The sequence below is a fragment of the Molothrus aeneus genome, chromosome 5 (assembly GCF_037042795.1).
Source record: "Molothrus aeneus isolate 106 chromosome 5, BPBGC_Maene_1.0, whole genome shotgun sequence".
Lineage (NCBI taxonomy): Eukaryota > Metazoa > Chordata > Aves > Passeriformes > Icteridae > Molothrus > Molothrus aeneus.
Genome location: NC_089650.1, coordinates 70,208,515 through 70,233,439, shown reverse-complemented (window position 1 = coordinate 70,233,439; position 24,925 = coordinate 70,208,515). Strand labels below are relative to the sequence as shown.

The 24,925-nt window shown below is 61.0% G+C and overlaps 2 protein-coding genes across 3 annotated transcripts in view; one reads left to right on the top strand and one right to left on the bottom strand.

Annotated features, from left to right (window-relative positions):
- Positions 1-5,203: 5,203 nt before the first annotated feature.
- DENND6B (DENN domain containing 6B) lies at positions 5,204-21,742 on the bottom strand. 2 transcript variants are annotated; one of them, XM_066551102.1, is made up of 20 exons: positions 21,604-21,742; positions 17,335-17,373; positions 17,214-17,256; positions 16,332-16,444; positions 14,811-14,891; positions 13,675-13,780; positions 13,179-13,258; positions 12,970-13,032; positions 12,324-12,379; positions 11,569-11,691; positions 10,931-11,026; positions 10,760-10,854; positions 9,515-9,580; positions 9,332-9,396; positions 8,127-8,216; positions 7,822-7,875; positions 7,381-7,490; positions 6,837-6,939; positions 6,283-6,357; positions 5,204-5,941 (listed from the first exon to the last, which is right to left on the bottom strand). In XM_066551102.1, the coding sequence occupies exons 1-20, from the start codon at positions 21,739-21,741 to the stop codon at positions 5,819-5,821; spliced, it is 1,719 nt and encodes a 572-aa protein (XP_066407199.1). In that variant the 5' UTR covers position 21,742; the 3' UTR covers positions 5,204-5,818. The 2 variants fall into 2 exon arrangements, with proteins under 2 accessions (XP_066407199.1, XP_066407200.1); XM_066551103.1 differs by lacking the exons at positions 16,332-16,444; positions 17,214-17,256; positions 17,335-17,373.
- A 597-nt stretch (positions 21,743-22,339) lies between these two features.
- The window catches only part of PPP6R2 (protein phosphatase 6 regulatory subunit 2), a 64,029-nt gene continuing 61,443 nt past the window's right edge, over positions 22,340-24,925 (top strand). Inside the window, exon 1 of the mRNA XM_066551101.1 lies at positions 22,340-22,403. The gene's annotated coding sequence lies outside the window, so the exon portion shown is untranslated. The remainder of the gene's footprint in view (positions 22,404-24,925) is intronic.

The following is a 24,925-nucleotide window of genomic DNA, read 5'->3' as shown; positions in this document are numbered from 1 at the left end:
GGAAGCTTCTGCCTCCCCGGCCGGGCAGGTTCCTCCGGCTGCACCGCGGCCGTGTCCCACAGCTGGGCGTGGAGCGAGCCCGGGCAGCGGCGGGAGCCGCTTCCAGCTCCCATCCCATCCATCCCGGGCTGCGGCCATGGCCAGAGCGCAGGAACAGCCCCCGGCTCTCTCGGATATCCAGGTAAAGGCGTGCGGGGCGCTCCGGGAGAGGCTCAGCTGAGCGCTGCGTTCCCATTCCAACAAACCCTGCCCGAGGGAGCGCCCCCCGCACGGGACTTGGGCCGGCGCTTTGGGGACCGCCGGCGAGGCAGGGCGACAGCCGGGCAGGGCTTTCGCTGGGGCCGCAGGGCTCTTCCCTGGCTCCTGCCCCGCTCTCCCGGCGCTCTCCCGGGCCCGGGGTCCGCCCGGCTCCGCGGCCGCTCCGGTTCCAGAGGCGCCGTCGGGAGCCGCCCCCAGCGCGGCCGCGGGCGGGACGCGGCTTCTCGGCGCTCCCCAGCCGCAGGTGAGGGAAACTTGGGAGGGGATCCCAGCGAGAAAACTCGGGAGGAAGAAGCAGGGAAACCCCGCCACGTGCAGCCGCCGCCGAAGGGCTGCTGTGGAACCGGCCCTGCCCCTCCGCTGCCCCCGAAACGCCTTTGCTGCGGTTCCTGGGCACGGCTTCGGCCAGGGATGGCCGAGGGACGGAGTCCGGCCGTGCCCAGGGTCCCGCATCGCACCCCCCGTAGTGGCTCGGGGTGGCCCCGCTCCCGGCCGGCCGAGCTCCCTCCGTGCCTCCCGCAGGTCCTGGTGCTGACGGGCATCACCCTCCCGGCCGCGCTGCTCAGGTGGGTCCTGTCCCTGTCCCTGTCCCTCGCCCTGGGCTGCACCTGCCGGTGGCAGCGGCTCGGCCGGGACATTCATCACCCGCCCCGTCCCCTGCAGCCTCCTGGGCAGCGGATCCGTCCTCGCTGTCACCTCCTGGCAGGGGCGCTGCTGCCACATCCAGGTGAGTGCCACCAGCTTGTGGCGGTGTCACTGCTGCCACATCCAGGTGAGTGCCACCAGCTTGTGGCGGTGTCACTGCTGGCACAGGCAGGTGAGTGCCACCAGCTTGTGGCGGTGTCACTGCTGCCACATCCAGGTGAGTGCCACCGGCTCCCAGGGACACAGGGCTGGGTCTGGGAAGGTCCGCGGGAGCTCCCGGGGAACGCGGCCGCTGCCGGCAGAGCTAACGCGGTGCCCTGTCCCCAGCTGCGCCCCCTGTTCCTCCTGGCCCTGGCAGATTTCCTGGGTGCCACCGCGCTGCTGGGCACAGGAACCATCCCGCTGCTGCCGGCCCCGCTCTCCGTGCCCGCCTACGCCGCCTGTCCCTACGGGCGGATGCTGACCACGGTAAGGGGACACTGCTGGGGACAGCTGAGGCTGCGGTGCCCTGGGGACACTGTCCTGGCGTCCCCTCCTCGGGGTGGGCACCGGGACAGGTCTGCCGGGGCCGGGGTGTGGAGCCCGAGGAGGGAAAGGACGGGGGCAATGTCGAGGGGCAGAGGGAGGGTGGAAGGTGCCCTGGCAGCGCTGGACACAGCAGGATCCGCGCTCCCTTTCCCTCTCCTCTCTCTCCCAGACCTCCTACGCCGTCTCGTTCCTCATGGTCCTTGTTTACGCGTACGAGTCGCACCGCACCGTCCTCGGGGGGCGAGCCCGGCCCCCGGCAGCGCTGCAGGTCCGTGCCTGGCCCGGGCGCAGCCGGGAATCGCCCTAGCCACACACGGCGCTGTGTCAGGGCAAGGGAGCGGCGGGGCGGTCCAGGGCAGTCCTTTCCCCGGGAGTTCGGGGTTCCCCCGGTCCGGGCGGGGCGGGGCGGGGCGGACCCTCGGCTGCGGCCGCCCCTCAGCCCCGACTCACGGCGGTTCCCCCGCAGGAGCGGAGCCGCTGCCTGGAGAGCGCCTGGCGGGGAATTCCCTACGTGCTGGCCTGGTAGGTGCCCGCTGCCAGCCCCGCCGGGGCGCGCCGGCCGTGCCGGGCTGGCCCGGGGCCCGCTCTCACCCGGGCCGTGGCCCTTGCCCAGGCTGGTGCCCGCGCTCACGCTCCAGGTGCAGCTGCTCGCCCGCGGCGCCTCCGCCGCCGACATCGCGCCCGTGGTGCCCTGGGCCGGCTCCAACGACACCTTCAGCCTTTACTGCTCCAGGTACGGCCCCTCCGCCTCCGCCCTGCCCGGGGCAGCCCCCGCGACGCCGGGCGAGGCTTTGGGAGCTCCAGCACCGCTCTGTCCCTGCAGCTGCCTCCTCCTGATCCACCCCAACCGGGACATCTGCTCCCAGGTGGGCGCTGCCCCTCCCTCGCTGCCCCCCACCCACTGACCCTCCCTGCGGGGCCGGGGGGCTCCGGGGGGCTTCGGACCCCGCTCATTCCCCGTTGCCTCCCAGTCCGGCGGGGGCAAGAACGCGGAGCTGGAGGAGAAAATCATCTTCCTGCTGTACCTGCTGCTGGTGCTCGGCTGCTGCTCGGTGAGGCCCCGGCCCTGGGGGAGGCACGGGGGGTCCCCAGGCCCCGCTGACCCCCGCCCTTCCCCAGCTCCTGTACCGGCGGGTGCGGCTCCGCTGCCGGGGGAACGCGGCGCTGCCGCTGCTCAGCCTGGACCGGGACGGCGGCTTCGGGGGCAGGACCGGCCGCAGCGTCAGCAAAGCCTTGCTGTACTTCCAGCTGGTTTTCCTGCTCTGCTGGACGCCAGGCAAGGCCGGGGGGTGTCCCACAGCCCCGAGCCCTGCAGGGTCACACTGGGGGTGTCCCCAGCTCCCCCAGCCCTGCAGGGTCACACTGAGGGTGTCCCCAGCCCTGCAGGGTCACACTGAGGGTGTCCCCAGCCCTGCAGGGTCACACTGGGGGTGTCCCCAGCTCCCCCAGCCCTGCAGGGTCACACTGAGGGTGTCCCCAACCCTGCAGGGTCACACTGGGGGTGTCCCCAGCTCCCCCAGCCCTGCAGGGTCACAGTGGGGGTGTCCCACCAAGGAATGTCCTTCTGTGTCCCGCCTGCAGCCTTCCTCCTCACCATCCTCTCCTTCACCAGCATCAGCCCTGCCTCACTCTTTGTGCTCTACGTGTCCACAGTGAGTAAAGCTCCTTTTCCATGGCTCCCAGGCTGGACATTTGACCCCATCCCACGTGGGAGCTGTGACAGCCCTTGGGGACACCCCGGGCAGGGGGAGGACACGGCCCTGGGCCCAGCGTGACTCTTCCCACTGGATTTTGGGCTGGGATTTCCCTCTTTGGCTTTTCCTGGGGGCTGGACGTGCTGTAATTGGCCACACCAAGAGGAAGCCCCCCCGTGTCCTGTGCCACCCTGCCTGGGCTGTGCCTGCAGGGACCGGGAGCCCTGACCCTCTGTCCCTGTGTCCCCAGGCCCTGAGCGTGTCCCTGCAGGGCTTCCTGCACAGCCTGGTCTATGGCTGGATGAGGGAGAACTTCCGACGGGAGGTGCTGGCCCGGAGCCTCTCCCTGCAGAGCCCTGGGGGGCTCAAGGCTTTCTACGACGACTCCTTGGGGGCTGCTCCCTGAGCTCATCCCATTCCCTGGGGGCTGCTCCCTGAGCTCATCCCATTCCCTGGGGGCTGCTCCCTGAGCTCATCCCATTCCCTGGGGGCTGCTCCCTGAGCTCATCCCATTCCCTGGGGGCTGCTCCCTGAGCTCATCCCATTCCCTGGGGGCTGCTCCCTGAGCTCATCCCACTCCCTGGGGGCTGCTCCCTGAGCTCATCCCATTCCCTGGGGGCTGCTCCCTGAGCTCATCCCATTCCCTGGGGGCTGCTCCCTGAGCTCATCCCATTCCCTGGGGGCTGCTCCCTGAGCTCATCCCATTCCCTGGGGGCGGCTCCCTGAGCTCCCACCTCATCCTATTCCCTGTGGGCAGCCCAAAGCCCCGGCAGGATTTGCACATTCCCAGCAGCTCAGGGAATCCTGGAATGGTTTGGGTGGGAAGGACCTCAAAGCCCCTCCAGGGACGCCTCCCACGGCTCCCAGTGTCCCGGCAGGATCCCCTGGATGCAGCCCCTGGTGCCTGGAGAGGTCTGGGGAGGGCACAGGGGGGTCTGGACAGGTCCCACAGCGCTGGAGGCACCTCAGCCCCTCCCTGCTGGAGACCCCCCAGCTTCCACAGATCCACAGGGATGGAGCACAGAATCCTGGAGCCACTGAGGCTGGGGTGGCACTGCAGGGGCTTTGAGGTCCCTTCCCACCCAAACCATTCCAGGACTCTGGGGTGCTGGGCTTGTAGGAGATGGGGTCTGGCCTCCTTGGGAGGAAGGCAAGGCTAAGAATACATCCCTGAGGGAGAATTCCTGAAGGAGGAAGTTGGGGCTGTTGAAGAACAGCTACAAGAGATGGGGGAGTGCCCATCCCTGGAGGGATTTCAAGGCCTGTGGATGTGGCACCTGGGGACACGGTCAGTGGTGGCCTTGGTGGGAATGGTTGGACTCGATGGGCTCCAAGGTTTTCCCAGCCCAAATGCCTCTGTGATTCTGTGATTCCATGTCTTGGGAAGGGCAGAGGGACACACAGCCACCCACAGGCGCTGTGAACCCTCCAGAAAACCGGGATGGCCACGAGTGACCAAGAGCAGGGACAGCCCTTCCCAACTCAATAAACCTCCCCAGCCTCCAAACCAGGACCCAGTTTGGCTCCAGCGTTTCTTTTAAACCACGATTTTCTGCTTTACAGGAGGGTTTGGGGCCTGCACGGACACACCTGGGATATGTAAGGCTTTACACTATCCCAAAGGATATTGCTCAGAACTCCTTACTCCAGCAGGGCAGGGGCACTGAGACACCCAGCAGCCTCCTGCAGCTCTGCCTGGCTCCAGAGGGGAAATTCAGGAAGAGTTCAGCCCCCTCTGAACCTCCCCAGCCCTGAGAATGGGCAGGGACAGCACAGCTTCCACTGGGAGCACTGGGAGCTGCCCCAGCTCAGGGCAGGAACAACCCAACAACCCCACCACGTGCAGAGGTGCTGGGTTCGACCCTCCAGGCTGCCACATCCCTCCCAAACCCCTTTTTGTAGGATAAAATTCCGTCCCTGGATGGAGCCCCTAGTGGCGCAATGCAGTTTTGGAGTACCAATGCCCTGGCCCCAGCAAATCCATTCCCGAGGCAGGAAGGGGATCCCAGGCACAGGGGCTGCTCTGGAGGCAGGGGCAGAGCAGCAGGGCCCATTCCAGCTCGGCACAGGCTGTGAAATCAGCTTCTCCAGGTTTTATTGGGAAGGGGCTGGCAGGAGCTCTCCCAGTGCCTGGGGCAGAGCCCCAGCCCCGCTGTGTCCCTGGAGCTCAGGCTGGGTTCTCAAGCAGAATAAATAGGATTTGGGGCCAGCTCCTGCCAGCAGCCATTCCCAGGCACTCCGGGGAGCTCTGATCCCTGCGGATGCTCCTGCCCCTCCTCTGGCTCTGCCCTGGAGAAACAGAGCAGCAATTGTCCATGTCCAGCAACTCCTCCTCCTGCTCCCCCGGCCGCCCAGGGGCAGGGACAGTTTTGTCACCTCCTCCCCGTCCCCAGGAGCTGCCCTGAGCGCAGCCCCTGCAGGGCCGCTCCTGCTGCTGCTGCCGGGCGGGACGGGGCCGCGGGCACGCCGAGGATCCAAGCACGGGTAAGGATGGGGTGTCCGGGCGGGCCCTCCCGCCCTGCCGGTGCCGCCCAGGGGCCGATTCCGCGGGGACAGCCCCAGCCCAGCTCCGGGAGCGGCGCCCGGCCCCGCCCCGCGCTCCGAGGGCGATCCCGGCCGGCCCGGGCAGGAGCTGCCCCAGCGGCTGGAGCGGGCTGGGACAGGCTGGGAAGGGTCTCCAGGAGCCCCCCGGCTCAGGGGTGGTGCAGCACAGTCTGGAGGTCCTCGGGCAGCGAGCCGATGATGGTGTCGATGTAGAGATCCACCCTCTGCAGGGTCTCGTCCTTCACGGGCAGGTGCTGGCAGCGAGCCCTCACCTGCGGGGAAATGGGAATGAACGCATTCCAGGGGCCTTTCCCCTCTGCCCGGGCTCTGCCTGCTGCAGCTCAGGTTAAAAACGGGCAGGAAACGCCACCTGAACCTCGGGAGGGGAAGGACTTCCCTGGATTGTCCTAATTCTGAGGGTTTCACATAAACACCGAACTTCCCTGGATCCTCCCAGCTCTGAGGATTTCACACAAACACTGAACTTCCTGAGCTTCCCAGCCCTCCAGGGAGGGAGAGCAAGGTTTTCCACAGCACAGGTGGGATCTGTGTCCCGGATTTCTCCCCACCCAGAGAGAGGAAGGAGTGCAGGGGGAGGGAGGCAGGGACTCACCAGCTTCTCCCGCAGCTTCAGCACCAGGTCCACGATCTCCACCTCGGACTTGTCCTTCATCCAGGCCACGATGTCCTAAGGAGAGAGTGGCTTCCCTCAGGGACACTTCCCAAGGGATTCCCCTAAGGAAAGCCTGGAGGTGAGCAGGGGCTTTCTCATCCTCATTCCTGAAACAGTGACAGAGCCCCTGCAGTGCCAGCCCTGCCATGGGTGCTGCCTTCCCTGGGTGCTGTCCCTGCAGGCCTTGGCCCCAGTCCCTCTGCAGCTCTCCTGGAGCCCCTTCAGGCCCTGCCAGGGGCTCTGAGCTCTCCCTGGAGCCTTCTCCTCTCTGAGTAAACCCAGCCCTGTCCCTGCCACCCACTGCTTTACAGACACAGCCCTGTCCCTGTCCCAGCCCTGTCCCTGTCACCCACCGCCTCACAGACACAGCCCTGTCCCTGTCACCCACTGCTTTACAGACACAGCCCTGTCCCTGTCCTTGTCCCTGTCCCTGTCACCCACCGCCTCACAGACACAGCCCTGTCCTTGTCCCTGTTCCTGTCCCTGTCACCCACCGCCTCACAGATGGCCTCCAGGTGCAGGGCCTCGAGCTTCTGGGTCATCTCGCGGTGCCGCTGCCGGAACCAACCATCGAAGTTGGGGGACTTGAAGAATCGCCTGTGGAGAGGTTGGGAATTGTGATTTGTGGGGTGCTGGAGCTGGCAGGGACCCACAGGGCAATCCCATCCAACAACCCCACCTGTGCTCCACAGCTCCCCGAGGTGACCCTGGGCTGGCTCAGGGACACACCAGGACATGGGCACAGATTGCCAGAGCAGCTGGGGCTGCCCCTGCATCCCTGGCAGTGCCCCAGGCCAGGCTGGACACTGGGGCTGGAGCAGCCTGGGACAGTGGGAGGTGTCCCTGCCATGGCAGGGTGGCACTGCAGGGGCTCTGGCTCATACTGGATTTGCCCTGGATTTGCTCTCACTGACCATCCTGAGTTAATCCATAGATGAGTTCTGCTGAGTCCCACAGCTCCCACGGGGTCCCAGTGCTGATGCAGGGTTTGCTGCTCGTTGGGACTGGCCCAGCTGGGGCTGGGATCAGGATTCTCACCTGTAGAGCCCCAGCCAGTCCCCCTTGAGCACACAGGTGAGCTGGGGGCCAGCGTGCTCCAGGCTCTTCATGAAATCCTCCTGGCAGAACGGGCGGATCTGGGGGGGATTCTGCACAGGGAAATTCACATTAGTCCATGGAAATCCATATCAGAGATTCCCAAAGGAAACCAGGAAAACAAGGGCTGCACTTCTAGTGGGAAAGGTACCCAAGGCACTGAGGATAAAAACATTCCAAGGTCAATCCTCATGTGAGACTCCCAGTAATTCAGCTCCTGGCAAAACTGGGAATATCTGTCCCAAAAATTCTTCCAACTTTTCAATGAATTTTTCAAGGAGTAAACCCCCTCTTCCTTCAACAGGGGAGGTTCCCAGGAGTGTGCCCAGCACCCTTAACCACTCCCAATCCCAAAGGGAAGGAGGACTGGGAAGTGCATCCTACCTTCCACGGAGTGATGGCTCTCTGCAGAGGCATCAGGCTGGCCATGTAATGCTCCTAAAACAAGAAAAGATAAAAATAAAAAGAATAACTTACAGTTGAGGGGTCTCTTGTGGTGCCCCTGGCAGTGCCCAGGGCCAGGTGGACACTGGGGTTTGGAGCACCTGGGGACAATGGGAGGTGTCCCTGCCATGGCAGGGGGATGGGGATGAGTTTAAAGGCCCTTCCCACCCAGCCCCTCCAGGGTTCCCTGCTCCGGGGTCTGCACAGGCACCGCTCCCTGTCCCCCCAGGTGTCCCTGCACTCACCAGAGGGATGATGAAGCTCTGGGTGAGCTCCAGGAGGTGCCTCCTCAGCAGAGCGCTCTGCACCTCCGAGGGGCGCTTCCGCTGGATGCCCTGCGGGACATAGGGGGTCACCCATGGCACAGCTGGGTCACACGGGGTCACACAGGGTCACCCACGGCACAGCCGGGTCACACGGGGTCACACGGGGTCACCCACGGCACAGCCGGGTCACACGGGGTCACACGGGGTCACACGGGGTCACACGGGGTCACCCACGGCACAGCCGGGTCACACGGGGTCACACGGGGTCACCCATGGCACAGCCGGGTCACACGGGGTCACACGGGGTCACCCACGGCACAGCCGGGTCACACGGGGTCACACGGGGTCACACGGGGTCACACAGGGTCACCCAATGTCACCCACGGCACAGCCGGGTCACACAGGGTCACATGGGGTCACCCATGGCACAGCTGGGTCACCTGGGGTCACCCACGGCACAGCCGGGTCACACGGTGTCACCCAATGTCACAGCCAGGTCACCCAGATGTCCCCTCACTGTCACACACAACCTGCAGCTCTGCAACCACAGGACCCTGAAGTGCTGCCCAAACTCCAGAGCCCCAAATCCAGATCCCAAACTCCAGATCCCCAAACTCCAGATCCCCAAATCCAAATCCCCAAATCCAGATCCCAAACTCCAGATCCCCAAATCCAGGTCCTCAAATCCAGATCCCAAATCCAGATCCCCAAACTCCAGATCCCCAAACTCCAGATCCCAAATCCAGATCCCCAAACTCCAGATCCCCAAATCCAGATCCTCAAATCCAGATCCCAAATCCAGATCCCAAATCCAGATCCCCAAACTCCAGATCCCCAAATCCAGATCCCCAAACTCCAGATCCTCAAATCCAGATCCCAAACTCCAGATCCCATAGCACAGATTCCATCCTCTACTCAAACACATTAAAATTTCAAGTTCCACTACACAAAACCTGATTTTTTTTTCAGGATTTTTTGATATCAATTCTTCTCACTCAGTTTACTGTTAGCACCAGGATTTAATCCTCCCTATCAAGTGGAAAATCCAAAACCTGGCATGATGAATGGTCCCATTACAGACTAAATCATCCCAAAGTGTAAGTTCTGCTCCTTTGGAGAGCTCTGTCTGCTCAAAGCGAGCTCTTGGCTCAGTTTCCCACCAGGACAGAGTGGGAGGTGCTTACCTTCAGCAGCCTTTTGATCAGGGTTTTGTCTTTGTGAAGGAATGTTTTATAGGAAGTGTAGATTCCTGGATGGCAAAAGCACGGGATCAGGAAAGATCAGGAGTCCCAAACGGACACAGCTCCCTGCTGCCCAATCCCCAGGGGAAGGGTCAGTCCTGAGGGATTCCCGAGGCCTGCACCCACCTGGTTTGGTGTCCAGGGTCTTCAGCTTGGCCAGTTTCTTCACCTTCACCTGCTTGGGCAGGTCTCCTGTGACACACAGCAGGGACAATTCAGGCTCCGTCCTTCCTGCTGTGACTGCACCTGGGACACCCAGCCCTGCCCTTGCCCACCCTCAGAGCAGTCCCAGCTCCCTTCCCTGCTGGAATTCTGGGATGAGGATGTGCTAAAAACCAGCTCCTCCTCCCCAGGCCTTCCTTGGCTTCCCAGTCTACAAAGGTGCTCGATAAAGGAGAGGGGGTTTCTCTCTCTCTCCACCTCTCTCAATTTCCTGCCCAGGAGGAGCTTTTCCTCTCCTGGAAGCTCCAGGACAGCATTTCCTGCTCCCCACACCCTGCCCCAGCTCCGTGCTCATCCTGCACATGGCCACAGCCAGAGGTGAGCTCCTGTGGCTGCTGGGCTCTCCCAGGAGAGGAAATCATCACTGCCAGGGCTGCTCCCTGCAGCCTCCAGCTGCTCTGCCAGCCCCACAGAGCCCTGGGCCAGCTCTCCTTCCATCCTGAGCTTCCCCCTTCACCCCCAGCTCACCCGGCACCCTGAGCTCCCCTGACAGACACCCTGAGCTCCCCCTTCATCCTGAGCACCCCTGGTGCAGGTGCAGTTTCTGGTGATGGGGAGTGGGGCTGCCCCAGCCCATCCCCATGGCACAGCTGGGAGAAGCAGGTGAGCAGCACTGACAGCACTGACAGCCATGGGGTGCCCAGGTGAGCAGCAGTGACAGCCATGGGGTGCCCAGGTGAGCAGCACTGAGAGCACTGACAGCACTGACAGCCATGGAGTGCCCAGGTGAGCAGCACTGAGAGCACTGACAGCCATGGGGTGCCCAGGTGAGCAGCACTGACAGCCATGGGGTGCCCAGGTGTGCTGAGCAACCACCCAGGGAGCAGAGGGCACACAGGTGCACTGCATGAACAGGAGGGCATAAAAGGGTGGGCTAAGAACAGCAAGGGCAGACACTTGCAGCCTCCTGAAGTGGTGTGGTGTTGCTCTGGATGGGCAGATGCCTGAAGCTTCCTGAATGGTAAGGTGTTACTGTGTATGGGGGAATGCTTAAAGCTTTCTGAAATTGTGGGATGATGCTCTGTGTATCGTGGCTGTCTTGACTGTGACACCCTGGCAGCCACCCTGGTCCCCTGAGCTTCCCTGGTGGGCGCCCTCAGCTCACCTGACCTTCACCCTGAGCTCCCCTGGCAGGCCCCCTGAGCTCACCTGACATGCGGGGCTCGCCCACCCGCAGGATGTGCGGCCAGTGCTGCAGGGTCTTGATGAAGAAGGGGTTGGTGACGCCCACGACGATGTTGGGCCTGGAAGGAGGGGACAGGCTGAGCGCTGGTGGCCCTGGCAGTCCCTGAGGGGAGGCGGCAGGGCAGGGGCACTCACGGGGCCTGGGTGCGCGTGGTGTATTCCTTGAACTCGCTGTCGTGGATGGTGAAGTAGGGCCGGAAGTCGCAGCAGTAACGCAGGGGGGCCAGGCAGCTGCAGGGACAGGCACAGACCCCTGCAGGGTCACCCCGGGCTGGCAGGGTCACCCCGGGCCAGCACAGGGCACAGTCCCTGCCCTGGGGCCGTGCCCACCCTGGGGCTGCCACAGCCCAGGGTCCCTCGGCCCCCCCTGCCCCCTGGGCTCGGGCCCAGCCGCTGGCACAGCACCCCCAGGGCCCTTCCCAGCTCTGCAGCGCCCCAGGGGCTGGGGCTGACCCCAGGGCAGCACCTGGCACCCGGCCTGGCTGAACCTCTCTGGGGAAGCTGCAGGTTTTTGGGGTTTTGTGCTAAGGCAGAGCTCTGAGCTGGGGAGAGAACATTCCTCAGAGCTGGACTTATCAGGGGAGATTCCTTTGTACTCCTCTCTATCCTTGCTGGAAAATGAGCGTGGAATATTTGCAGTTTGTCTTGCAAAGCTTCAGTTTGCTAGCAAACTAAACCCAACCCAGGTGAGCAGCACAGAGTGCATGTGGGAGGGAAAAGCTGCCAGAATTTGCTGTCACAGCTCCCAGTCCCTCCCACCCTGTGGGTGTTACCTGGTGAGGGCCAGGACCATCTCTGAGGACATGGTTGGGGATGGTGCCATCACCACCATGGGCTCCCCCAGCAGCATCAGCTCCCAGAGCATCTGGATGTGGATCAGCACTGGCTGGAAGCACCTGGGACAATGGGAACAATGATAGGGTCAGTCAGGATGGACAGACACAGCTGTGGCCTGCAAGCCCCCCCTGGTGTGCTCCTGTCTGGGAATTTGAGATCTAGGATGGACTTGCAGCATTCCACAGGGAAATTCAGGTGTTTTCACCTGGGCTGTCACTCAGTTGTTTCATACAAGTTTAAAGGAAATGCTCTAACTAAAGTCAGGCAATCTGTGATCAGAAAATCATGGAATGGTTTGGGTGGGAAGGGACCTCAAAGCCCATCCAGTGCCACCCCTGCCACTCTGGAGCCTCCTCTGGGCTCTCTCCAGCAGCTCCAGGTGCTGCTGCTGTGTCCCCAGGGCTGGGGGTCTCACCTGAGGGGGCACAGGGGCAGGATCCCCCTCCCCTGCTGCCCACGCTGGGGCTCAGCCCAGGGCTGGGGGGCTCTGGGCTGGGTCAGGTCCAGCTCTCACCCCCTGCCCCTGGTGCTGTGCAGGGCACAACCCTCAGCTCAAACCCTGCCCAGAATCCCAAAGGAGTCCCTGGAATGCAGCAGTGTTTGATTCTGCACCATCCCTGCAATTTATGGGATGCTCCCAGCAGGGAGAGGGTGGCAGGTGGAGGGGAGAGGGTTGGGAGGAGCCTCTCACCTGAACAGATCCAGCTCATGAACACTGGGGAGAACCAGGGGGGCTGGTAACAGATTCTGGATGAGGAAGGGAGAAAAGGCTGTTAGTAGCTGTTAGTGAACTGTGAGGAGATGGGAGCAGCCTGCCTGGAATTCCACCAGCCAGCCACAGGGAACAAGGCTCACACCCTGAGGTGGGCAGCACTCAATCCCAAACTAACTCTTGCGCCTACAAACTAAGGAAGATTCCCTTTTTTTTCCAGATGGGAAAGGCTGTCCATGCCTGCTCCTTTGTTTTCCAGGGTTTCCTCTGGTGGGAGAGCGTTTGAGACACAGCAGAGCCAGCGGGGTTAGAGATGTGGCACCAAACCAGTGTTAGTCACAGCAGAGAAAGGGAGAGGGAAGGAATCCAAACCAGAGCTGAACCAAAACACTGAAGCAAATTCAGAACAACTCCAGGATGAAGGCAGGAGACCCAGTAGGGCCTGACTTCCCAGGAAAAGCAAGGGGAGCAGTGAGTAAAGCACCCAGACTGGGTGCAGAGAGCCCTGTATGACCCCAGGCAGGAGAGCCTGGCGTGGAGCTGCTGAGACCACAGTGATCCCGGGCCAAAGGATTCCCAAGAGGATTCAGGATCCAGCTCCTCCCTCTGTGCCAGCCCCTCTCACCTCCTGGTTGCACTGCTTCACTGGGCTGGAGCCTGGCTTGTCCACCCGGGATGGGATCCTCACCTGCAGGACAAGGAGAGCAGGGATCGCACTGGGGTGGGATTGGCGGGGCAGAAACTTCCCAGCCACCATTTCCAGCGGCAAAGGCTGTGGGGAATGTGGGGTGGGCAGGGATTTCACATGCAGGACCGTGGAACAGGTCCAGGTACCTGGATGACAACTCCCATCACGGGCAGGTTCAGGGTCTGGCCAGGCACTGGGGGTGGCCACTGGTCGATCTCGTTGCACACTGAGGGACACAGGGAAGGGAAGAGTTTCACCTGAGAGAGAATCCAGCTCATCCTGGCATTCTGAAAGGGAATTGTTCCCTTTCCCAGCTCCCCCTGGCTTGTGGCAGACCCAGAGCTGATAGATCAGGATGAAATGACCCAGGCAGGAAAGGCCGGATGGAGGCACAGCAGATTCCTGCCTTTGGGAATACACTGCGTTCCTTGGGAACACCCTGCATCCAAACTGACAGCCCCACCCCCTCCCTCCCCACAATCCCTCCTTTACACCTGCTTATCCGCTTGGACAAGCAGGAGGAAGTTCTTCCCTGCTGGAATGTGCTCCAGAATGAAGCCATTCGGAGCATTCCAGCTGTTTTCCAGGAACCTCCCAATGCAGCCCCTCTATCCCAAGCTGGAATTCCTGCCCCCAGCTCACCTGCCTCCAGGCAGGGCTCCAGCTTGTCGAAGTATTCCGGAGCAATCAGCTGCAGCAGGCACTGGAACAGGTTCACGTAGGGAAGGCGGGACACGAGCACCAGGGACTGGGAACGGCACATTTGGGATCAGGACCCCCATGACCCCAGCACTGCACATTTCTGTACTGCTTAGAGAGGGGTGAACTTTAAAAACCCAGCACTAAATCCGTGGAGCAGCTCCCAAGCAGCACTTTGGTGGAGTTCTTGCTGCCACCTGCTCGTGAGCCAGGATTTGGGAGAGCAAAGGGATGGGAGCATGGCCTGGCAAAGGAGCAGCTGGAGAGGGAATAAAAGTCAATTGCTGGTGGGTTCAAAGCTCCCAAAAACCATTTCAGGTGGAGAAGCACAAAAGAGTGACTCCTGAAATGGGAATTGGGCAGATAAAGTCAAGGAATGCTGGGGAAGGACAAAGGAGCTTGGAATAACAAATTGTGTCCAGGAAGGCCCTTTTTGTTCTAATTGGGGTTTTCTTGTGAAATAAATCCCTGGTTTTTACAGCTGTCCCAACCCAGCCTCACTGGAGGTTTCATTGTTACACTGACTCTCCTCTTCCTCAAGCCATTAATGAGTGCATTAATTAGGAATGCAGGAGTCATTTAAACCCCTCCTGTCCAGCCCCAAACTTGGCCATTTGAATTCAAACCTCATCCAAGTCTGATAATTCCTTCCCTGAGCAATCCCACTGTTCCAGTGGAAAACTCACTGGTTTAGTGGGGATGGAAAAACTGATTTCTGCATTAGCAGGAGTCTGAAAGGAACTCCTGGAGGTGGAGGGCACAAAGCTCAGGACATTGCTGGGACTGAGATGTCCCCATGGACCAGCACAGGACAAGGGGGAATGGCCTCAGGCTGGGCCAGGGGAGGGTCTGGGTGGAATCAGCAGGAATTTCCCCATGGAAAGGGGGGTCAGGCCTTGGCAGGGGCTGCCCAGGGAGCTTTGCAGTGCCCATCCCTGGAGGTGTCCCAGGAATTCCTGGAGGTGGCACTCGGGGCTCTGGGCTGGGGACAAGGCGGACATTGGGCACAGCTGGGACTGGATGGGCTGGGAGGGCTTGTCCAGCCCCAGGGATCCTGGGGTTCCAGACTCGGCACTGACCTTCTGGAAGTAGCCCCTCCTCATGGAGCTGTCCTTGACCTGCCGGAAGTACACGTACCCAAAATAGTGAGCAGCCTCTCGCTGCAGGGACAGAGGGACAGGGACAGACAGAGAGTGACAGAGGGACAGAGAGAGACAGGGAGGAACAGGAAAAGAACAGAGAGACAGTTAAGGACAGCCCAGCCCCACTGCCACCAACCCCTCCTGAGCCACCCCCCTGCTCTGACACCTCCCAGCCCTCCAAGAGAGCTTCCCATGGGGACACAGGGAGAGACACAACTGGAGCCAGGCTGGGAGGGCTGGGGGTGCTCACATGGAGAGGAAGATTCCAGGGAGAGCTCAGAGCCCCTGTCAGGACCTAAAAGGGGCTCCAGGAGAGCTGCAGAGGGACTGGGGACAAGGCCTGCAGGGACAGCACCCAGGAAATGGTTTCCCACTGCCAGAAGGCAGGGATGGATGTGATCTTGGCAATGAGCAATTCCTGGCCCTGGAAGAGAATTCCTAGAGGAAAATCTGTGGCTGACCCTGGATCCCTGGCAGCGTCCAAGGCCAGACTGGACATTGGGGCTGGAAGCAGCCTGGGGACAGTGGAAGGTGTCCCTGCTTCAGTTCCCTCTCCCAGAATTGCCAGGATCTCCCTGCTTCAGTTCCCTCTCCCAAAACAACTGAGGTATCCCAAATTCAGTTCCCTCTCCCAGTGGACCTGGGGTCTCCCTAATTCTGGTCCACCTCCCAAAATATCTGGGGGGTCCCCCTGACTCAGTTCAGTTCCCTCTCCCCAGTTCAATTCATTCTTTGATCTCCCTGACCTAATTCCCTCTCCCAGCACAACTTCCTCTCCCAGCAGTTCCCTGAGCCCTGATCCAGTCCCACCTTTGATCCCATTCCCTGTCCCAGCAGTTCCCTGTCCCCTGATCCCATTCCCTGTCCCAGCAGTTCCCTGTCCCCTGATCCCATTCCCTGCCCCAGCAGTTCCCTGTCCCCTGATCCCATTCCCTGCCCCAGCAGTCCCTGTCCCCTGATCCCATTCCCTGCCCCAGCAGTCCCTGTCCCCTGATCCCATTCCCTGTCCCAGCAGTCCCTGTCCCCTGATCCCATTCCCTGTCCCAGCAGTTCCCTGTCCCCTGATCCCATTCCCTGTCCCAGCAGTTCCCTGTCCCCTGATCCCATTCCCTGTCCCAGCAGTTCCCTGTCCCCTGATCCCATTCCCTGCCCCAGCAGTCCCTGTCCCCTGATCCCATTCTCTGTCCCAGCAGTCCCTGTCCCCTGATCCCATTCTCTGTCCCAGCAGTTCCCTGTCCCAGCAGTTCCCTGTCCCAGCAGTTCCCTGTCCCCTGATCCCATTCCCTGTCCCAGCAGTTCCCTGCCCTGCTCTCCCTCCCCGCGAGCACAGAAGGAAATCCCCGTGCTGAGCCGTTCTTGTCTCACAGTTCCCACAGCCAGGAAAAGGAGGATTTCCCCAGGGCCCCCAAGTCCATGGCATCCTTGGCTTTCCCCGGCAGGTGTGAGGCCAGGACCCACCTGCAGCGTCACCGGGGCCTCGCGGTTGTACCTGCCGTCATCCTGGAACGGGCAGCTCCGGGAGCCCCCGGCCTGGCGCAGCCGGAAGCTGAACTGGGTGTCCCCGAGGCCACCTGGGGCAGAGACAGCACACAGGGACAGTGACAGGGAATGGCACAACGGGAGGGGCTGTGGGGAAATCCAGCAGGGAACGGGGAGGGACGGGGGAGAAACCAAAGCAGAGAAATCCAAAAGGGAGGGGAAAGGGGAAAAGCGGAATGGGAAGGAAAAAGGAAATGGAGCTATAGGAAAAAGCTTTTCCCTGGCAGGGTGGGCAGGCCCTGGCAGATGGGGCTGCCCCTGCATCCCTGGCAGTGCCAAGGCCAGGCTGGACACTGGGGCTGGAGCAGCCTGGGACAGTGGGAGGTGTCCCTGCCATGGCAGGGCTGGCACTGCAGGGGCTCTGGGGTCCCTTCCCACCCAAACCGTTTCAGGATTCCATGGAAATGCAGAAACCCTTACTGGGGTTATTATTCCATGGAAATGCAGAAACTCTTACTGGGGTTATTATTCCATGGAAATGCAGAAATCTTTAAAGCCCCAGGGCCTGGCAGGATGAGCGGATTTATTTCTCTTTGTCCCTTTGTGAAGCATAAACTCAGGTTTGGGAACATTTCTGCTGGAAGTGTCCCGTCCCCAGCTCCTGCTCCCAAACACAGGAATGTGACAGCTGCCACCCCTCCTGGCCACACCGGGAATTCCCTGGGAGCACAGGTTCCCACCCAGCAGAGCACGGGGGCTCTGGCCCAGCCCCAGGGTGCTCCCTGCAGTCCTCTCGGCCCTGCTCCACCCCAGGGACTGTCCTTCCAGCAGGGACACTTGTGTCACCCCGGGATCACCCACCTGAGTAGGAGTCTGGGAAGGACAGGTAGCAGATGCTCGTTTTCTGCAAAAAAACCAACACCCAGTGAGAGCCCTGCGAGCTGCCGGCAGAGGAGGGAGGAGGGGAAGGAAGGGTGGTTACCTCCTTCTCGGTGAGCCTGAAGTCGTGGGGATACACCAGCTGTGGAGAGAGCAGAGCCTGTCAGCCCCTGTGCCCACAGCTCCACACACAACAACGCCTCCCTGATCCCAACAGAGCCCGCAGGAGAGCACCTGGGATGATTTAAACTCTGAACCTGTCACTGAACCCGGCTTTATTTGCATTTCTGGACAGACCCAAAGGCTCCTGGCTTAGATTTATTGCTGAGAGCTGATGGCTGAGTGAATGAACAGCCCCAAATCCTCTGGGAGTATTCCAGATGTGCAAACATCTGTTCTGTCAGGAGCAGGGCAGGACACACAGGAGGGACAGGGTGGAGAGGGAGCTGGGAAAGAGCAGGGGGGTGTGGGGGGATGCACTGCAGGGGGAACCAGGAGGGCTCAACAGCCATGGCTGAGACAAACCCCAAGGGAGGAATTCCATCAGTGCTGGAACTGATAACCTTGGAGGGCTTCTCCAGCCTGACTCTGTGCTCCTCATAACCCACAGAGACCACAGAGTCAGGGAATCCTGGAATGGGTTGGGTGGGCAGGGACCCCAGAGCCCCTGCAGTGCCAGCCCTGCCATGGCAGGGACACCTCCCACTGTCCCAGGCTGCTCCAGCCCCAGTGTCCAGCCTGGCCTGGGGCACTGCCAGGGATGCAGGGGCAGCCCCAGCTGCTCTGGCAATCCCAGCCCAGCCAGGAATTCCTCATTGCCAAGATCCCATCCCTGGCTGCCCTCTGGCACTGGGAGCCATTCCCTGGGTGCTGTCCCTGCAGGCCTTGGCCCCAGTCCCTCTGCAGCTCTCCTGGAGCCCCTTCAGGCCCTGCCAGGGGCTCTGAGCTCTCCCTGGATCCTTCTCCTCTCCAGGTGAGCACCCCCAGCTCTCCCAGCCTGGCTCCCTGGGAACTGAGGGGCTCCAGCCCTGCAGCAGCTCTGGGGTCTCTCTGGGCTCTCTCCAGCAGCTCCAGGTGCTGCTGCTGTGTCCCCAGGGCTGGGGCAGCTCTGCAGGTGGGTGGCACAGCGTGGGTCCCGAGGAGAAGGATCCCACAGAGCCCCTCTGAAGTGCAGGAATTGCAGCGGAGCAGAAGGAGCCGGCCCGGGCCGGGCTGAGCTGGATCTCCCGTGTCAGCCTCGGGAGCTGTGCTCCAGAATCAGCTGCAGCTGCAGCCAGGAGCTCCCCCAGTGCCTGACTCTCCTCTCCAGGCTAGAAATAGCCCGGGTGGCCCCGTGCCAGGGGCTGGAAGTTCACCCAGCTCTGACAGTTCCCGCGGATCCCTTGGCGAGGGCGGCGCTCTGGCCGTGCCAGCCAAATTCCCAATTACCAGCGCTGCTGATGAGCCCTGCTGGGAGAGAAAAGCCACCAAAACCCCGAGGCAAAATGATCCCCGAGCATTGGGACCTCAGCGTGGACAGGGAGGGCTGGGATGCTGCAGTGGGAGGGGATTGGGATTGTCCCAGGGCATCCATCACCTCCCTGCTCCCCTTGTTCTGTGCCAGGACCCCCAACACCTCCCCGTGGCTGGGACTAATGAGCCCCTACCCAAAGATTTATCTGTTAATTCCCAGGGAATGATGGCCAGGCCAGGGAGCCCTGGACAGCTGATCCTGGTCCATCAGGAGCCTGTGAATCCCAGGAATTGTGCTTTCCTCAACATTTGCTGCCTAATTCAGAGCAGGAGTTGGGACAAGGCTTCAGCTTCTCCTGCTGGATTTTGGGGGGGCTTTCTGCCAGAGAACGGTTGGAAAATCAGGCTTTAACCTCCAGGGCTAGAATTTATGATCTCAGAGGTCTTTTCCAACCTTAATCCCTCATCTCAGCTTCCCCTTCACTTAAACTCTGCTGTTTCTCTGTTTGGGGCGCAGGGAAATCATCAAAAATCCAAAAGTTCAAAATCTCAAATCCAAGCCAAAAGGAATCTGAGTCACTATAACTTTTCAAAAGCCAAAAAAAGGCAAATGAAAAGGAAATTAGGATGATTAGAAGTCCCTGGATGTCTCCAGAGCAGCCCAAAAGGGTTTCAATCCGATACTAAAGTGTTTATTTGGTTATTTGAAGGTGGGGGGACCAGAAACAGGAATTCCATTTAATTCCTGCCTTGATTTGGGCTCTGCTTTCCAACACCTTCTCCACTGTCCATGGAAGCAGAGTGGGAATTGCTGAATTCCAGGATCTTTGGGCTCTCCCTTAGAGACTTCTGGATTTCTGAATCTCCCATTGCTGAATTTCAGAGACCCTCCAGGTTTGTACCCACAGAAACCCCCTGGGTTTGTATGGCCAGACCCCCTAAATTGGTACCCCCAGAGCCCCCCAAGCCCCCACAGCTTCTCCTCTTCCTGGCTTCCCTTCCCATGTCTCATCCCTGCCCCTTCCCCTTCCCTCTGGAACAGAATTCCACAATGCTTTTCCAAAGGAAGGGGGACAGGGGGGCTGTGTCATCCCCATTGACATGTTCCCAGTTTTCCTAAGTCATTTGTGCCACATAAGGAACATTTTCCCACTGAAACTTATGCAGGCAAAGGGAGGAAAAGAAGGAAAATTCCTTTCTAGGGATGAACAAACTACATTCCTGCATCCCTCATCCACAAAGGCAGACAGGTGAGAACCCACCTTTCCACATCAAAACACAACTACAAAGTGTTGAATTCGCCATGTTAATTATTATCCCAGTATTCCTCCCTTTCTTGGGGTATTTCAGGCCGGGTTTTGCAGGAAAAAGGATCAAACAGGTGAAACTCGGGTCTGGAGGAGATTTTTTTATTCACTTTGAGGCTTCAGGGAAAGAAACAATCAAGTGTTCAAGGCAAGGGAGCAGCAACAAGGTGGAGTTGGTTCCTCCTGCTTCCCATTCCCTTTGGAAGCTCCAGCATTTAAAACTGGGAAGGCTGAATTCTCTGAAAACAAGATCAATCTCCCTAAAAAGGGCAGAGCAAGGAGTGACTCCCACAACCACACAAGAAATAAGAAGGAATTTGAGGTGATGCCTCAGGTTCAGACAAATCCACACTTCCCTGCTTTCCTCAGAGAGCAGCCCCTGAGGAGCCCAGCTCCCCCCAGACCCTCCTGCAGGACGAGCACTGGGCATTCCAGGGAATTGGGAACAGCCCTGTCCAGCCTTTCCCACCCCAATCCCACCCCCTCTGGCCCCACGAGGGGCTCAGCCCTGCTCCAACCCAGCCAGGGAACTTCCCCTGCCTGGGAATCCTGCACGGACGCCTCCCTGCCCTGGCTGCTGGGAATGTGTGTCTTTGGAATCCTGGAATGGGTTGGGTGGGCAGGGACCCCAGAGCCCCTGCAGTGCCAGCCCTGCCGTGGCAGGGCCACCTCCCACTGTCCCAGGCTGCTCCAGCCCCAGTGTCCAGCCTGGCCTGGGGCACTGCAGGGATGCAGGGGCAGCCCCAGCTGCTCTGGCAATCCCAGCCCAGCCAGGAATTCCTCATTGCCAAGATCCCATCCCTGGCTGCCCTCTGGCACTGGGAGCCATTCCCTGGGTGCTGTCCCTGCAGGCCTTGGCCCCAGTCCCTCTGCAGCTCTCCTGGAGCCCCTTCAGGCCCTGCCAGGGGCTCTGAGCTCTCCCTGGATCCTTCCCTTCCCTCCCAGCCGGGCTCCATGGGACGTGTCACCCTGGGCAGGTTTTATTCCATAAAATAAATGGATGCTGCCCTGGCCCCTCCCTGCCCTGTGCACCCCCCACCCCACAAAGATCCCCCTCACCCCAAATCTCTGCTCGGGCCCCCCTCCCCTCCCTGTTCGCTGCCCCCAGCCCAACCCTGGTCCCCCTGTCCACACCCCCAACCGTGATCCCGCTCTTCCCTGTCCATTCCTAATCCCGCTTTTCCCTGTCCATTCCTAATCCCGCTCTTCCCTGTCCATTCCTAATCCCGCTCTTCCCTGTCCATTCCTTATCCCGCTCTTCCCTGTCCATTCCTTATCCCGCTCTTCCCTGTCCATTCCTAATCCCGCTCTTTCCTGTCCATTCCTAATCCCGCTTCTCCCTCTCCGTTCCTAATCCCCTCCGTTCCCGTCCTTAATTCCCCTTCCACTCCGCCATCCCCGATTCCCTCTCTCCGCATCCCTGCTCGCTCCACACCCCCAGTCCCTGACTCCCCTTGTCACCTCCCTATTCTCGATTCCCTCTCCCCATTCCCGACCCTCAGCCCCATCCCTGATTCCCCCTTCCCTCTCCCCATTCCCGCTCCCCTCCTCTCCATCCCGGCTCCCCTCACAGCCCCGCTCCCTGAGGCGCTGTGCCCGTGCCCGTGGCGCACCTCCATGGCCTGTCCCAGCTCCAGATCGAAGGTCACCACACACACGCAGTCGATCCATGCGGCGAAGCGGCCCCAGGGCAGCGGGGAGGCGGCGGCGGCGCGGCGGGGCCGCGGCCCGGCCCGGCTCAGCGCGTCCATGGCGGCGCCGCCCGCGCGCGGCCCGCCCCGCGCCGCGCCCCCTGCCGGCGGGGAGGACCCCGCGCCAACGCGCCCCCGCCCGGCCGCGCCGCGCCCCCTGGCGGCCAGGAGGTCCCGAGCACCATCGAGACGGGAGCGGGCGCGCAGAGCGGCGCGGGCGGGGCTGTGCGGGTGTCATGGCGGCGGCGTGAGGGCTCCGCGGGGCTTGGGTGTATTGAACCCGCGGCCGCTTCACCGCTCAGCGCCCGGTCCCCGCCTGTGCCGGCCGGGGCCTGTCGGACCCCCGTGTGTGCCGGCCGGAGCCTCCCCCGGCCCCCGCCTGTGCCCGGTCTGAACCCCTGTTCGCAGCCCGTCCCGCGGGGCCGGTTTTAGGAGCGCTCCAAACACCGTTTTAGAAAAGGCGCCGTTTATTCCCTGCCGGGCGTGAGGAAGAGATTTCCACAAAGCAAGCTCAGGAAGGGGTAAAAAATGGCATCTCTTTTACAGGAGAAGTTGCACAGACCCGCCCCGGTGTAACTCACACTCTCCACCTGCCTAACGCACAATTCGTTGTGTGACCTCACCTGACCCAGCTGAGAGTTGACTTTCGCTTGAGAGAGAGTTCTTTTATTGAGCGACTCCTATTGTAGAAGTTACCTGACGCCTCAGTTACGTTTACAAAGGTGAGAAAATGAATTAGATCCCTTTAGAAGCAGTTTTCCCCGGGAATGAGGATTCACCGGGGAGCCCCGGGGCCGGGAGCTGTCCCGGGGCTGTTGGCAGAGCCGGGCACGGACGGGGCTGTTCCAGGGCAGAGGGCAAAGGCTGACACGGGATTGTTAGTTACCGTGATTTTTGTGGGATTCCAGGCACGTGAATGCAGTGCACGAGCTGCTTCCTGCTCAGGGACATCTGGGAAATGGGAAATATCGGGGATAAATCACAGATCTGTGGCAGGTTTGCTGAGGAGCACCCAGGCACTTTGGGGGGTTATTTATTGCCAGGGTCAGGCCCGGAGCAGAAGAGTAGGAGCAGTGTAAAGAGAAAATGTGAAAAGGAACCATTTCACCCTGGCAGTGCCCAAGGCCAGGTTGGACAGGGCTTGGAGCACCCTGGGACAGTGTCCCTGCCCACGGGACTGGGTGGGCTTTGAGGTCCCTTCCAGCTAAACCATTCCATGATTCCAGAGTGCCCGGAGGTGTCCAAGTGACCCTGAGTGTCCCCCCAGGCTCCCCGGGTGTGTGGTGACACACCAGCTCCTGGCAGGAGCTGTTTTCCACAGGAATCCCATGGCCAGGCTGCCGAGCTCCCACAGCAGCATCGCTCCCGTCGGTTTGGTTATTTGATTTTTGGCACTTCTTTGGTCCCCCCGTGCAGTTCGTTCAGTTTCAGCTCTTTAATGTCCTTGCCCCACCTGCCCCGCCCCTGTCGAGCTCCCCTGGTCAGGGAGCAGAGGAGCTGCACTTAAACACTGCCCTGTCCCATGAACTGCTAATTAATGCTGATTATGATTTATTACAGGCTTGTAATAAAGCCTGCAACACTGCATTTACACTTGCCACACTTGGAGCTGATTCTTGCCACACAAGGGACAGGAGGAAAAGACAGGGAAAATATGAATTAAAAATATTGGACATTTTTTCCTCAGTAACTCTTTGTCCCGCAGTAAAAATCAGTTTTAATCTTGTCCCAAGGGGTCTCCCATGGCTGATTTCACTGCAGCCACACGAACATTCCCACCTGGCCAAGCAGAAGAAAATTAACTGTGAATAAAAAGGGCAATAAAAGTGCTTAGAACATCTGAGAAGTATAAAAGTGAGGGCTGGAGGGTTTCCATTAGAATGGGAGCAGAGCCCTGTCCCTGGGCATGGAACTGTCAGGGGCAGTAGGTCACACCCAGCATCCCCATTCCTTCACAGAGAATTTCCCAGAGTCACGAGGCAGGACAGACAAATGTTGGAATCACAGAATCAGCGAATCCTGGCATGGCTGGGTGGGAAGGGACCCCAGAGCCCCTGCAGTGCCAGCCCTGCCATGGCAGGGACACCTCCCACTGTCCCAGGCTGCTCCAGCCCCAGTGTCCAGCCTGGCCTGGGGCACTGCCAGGGATGCAGGGGCAGCCCCAGCTGCTCTGGCAATTCCAGCCCAGCCAGGAATTCCTCATTGCCAAGATCCCATCCCTGGCTGCCCTCTGGCACTGGGAGCCATTCCCTGGGTGCTGTCCCTGCAGGCCTTGGCCCCAGCCCCTCTGCAGCTCTCCTGGAGCCCCTGCAGGCCCTGCCAGGGGCTCTGAGCTCTCCCTGGAGCATTTCCCACTCCAGGGGAACATTCCCAGCTCTCCCAGCCGGGCTCCACAGGAGGTTTCCTTGACCTGAGGACCTCCCCAGAGCAGTTTTGGTTTCCTGTTGTTGAAACCCCCGAGACCTCAGGCCTCCTTTGCCTGGCTCCTCTCGGTACCTCCCGGCGGGAGCCCTGCGGGGCTCGGGCTCTGCCCAGCCCAGGGGAGGCTGCAGAGCGGGATTTTCCCGGAGGGCTGAGCTTGGTGCTCTCAGGAGAGGCTGTGAGGGTCCGATGGCAGGAGCCGGCTGATCCCAGAGCCCGGCCTGAGCTGGGGAGCTCCGGCTGCTGCTGGACCATATTTGGGAAGGTCGGTGGTGCAGCTCTGCAAGCGCAGCGCTGGTGCCGAGCGCGGAGCTGCCGGGGCAGCGCTGGGGCCGCTGCTCATCTCCCCGGCAACCCGGCAAACACAACATTGCCCAACCCTGCCGGCTATAATTAACCGTGCGCCCCGGCCCCGCAGGAGCCGCTGCCCTGGCCGCCCGCGCTCCCGCACTGCCGGGCGGGATAATGTTCCCCAGAGCAGCGAGGAACATTCCCTGCAGCCCCGGGAACGTGCGGGGTGCCGCAGGCCAAGGAATGCGAGCTGCTCCTCGGGCTGTTTGCGCTCGGGCACTCGGAGCTGTGGGATTCGAACCAGGCCTGGTCACTCGGCCCAAAAGGCAGCCAGAGAGAAACGCCGGGGTTTGGAAATGCTCCCAGAGCAGCGCTGGGTGCTCGGCAGAGTCTGTGGCTGCGGGAGGAGGGAGGAGAGCTCGTCCCCTCCTCCCTGCAGGGCCGCTCAGATTAATGTCAAACTGGCGCTGGGAGATCCTGTTCTGATGCCTGCTGGAGGCACCAGATCACGCCTCAATCCTGAGCCAAGAAT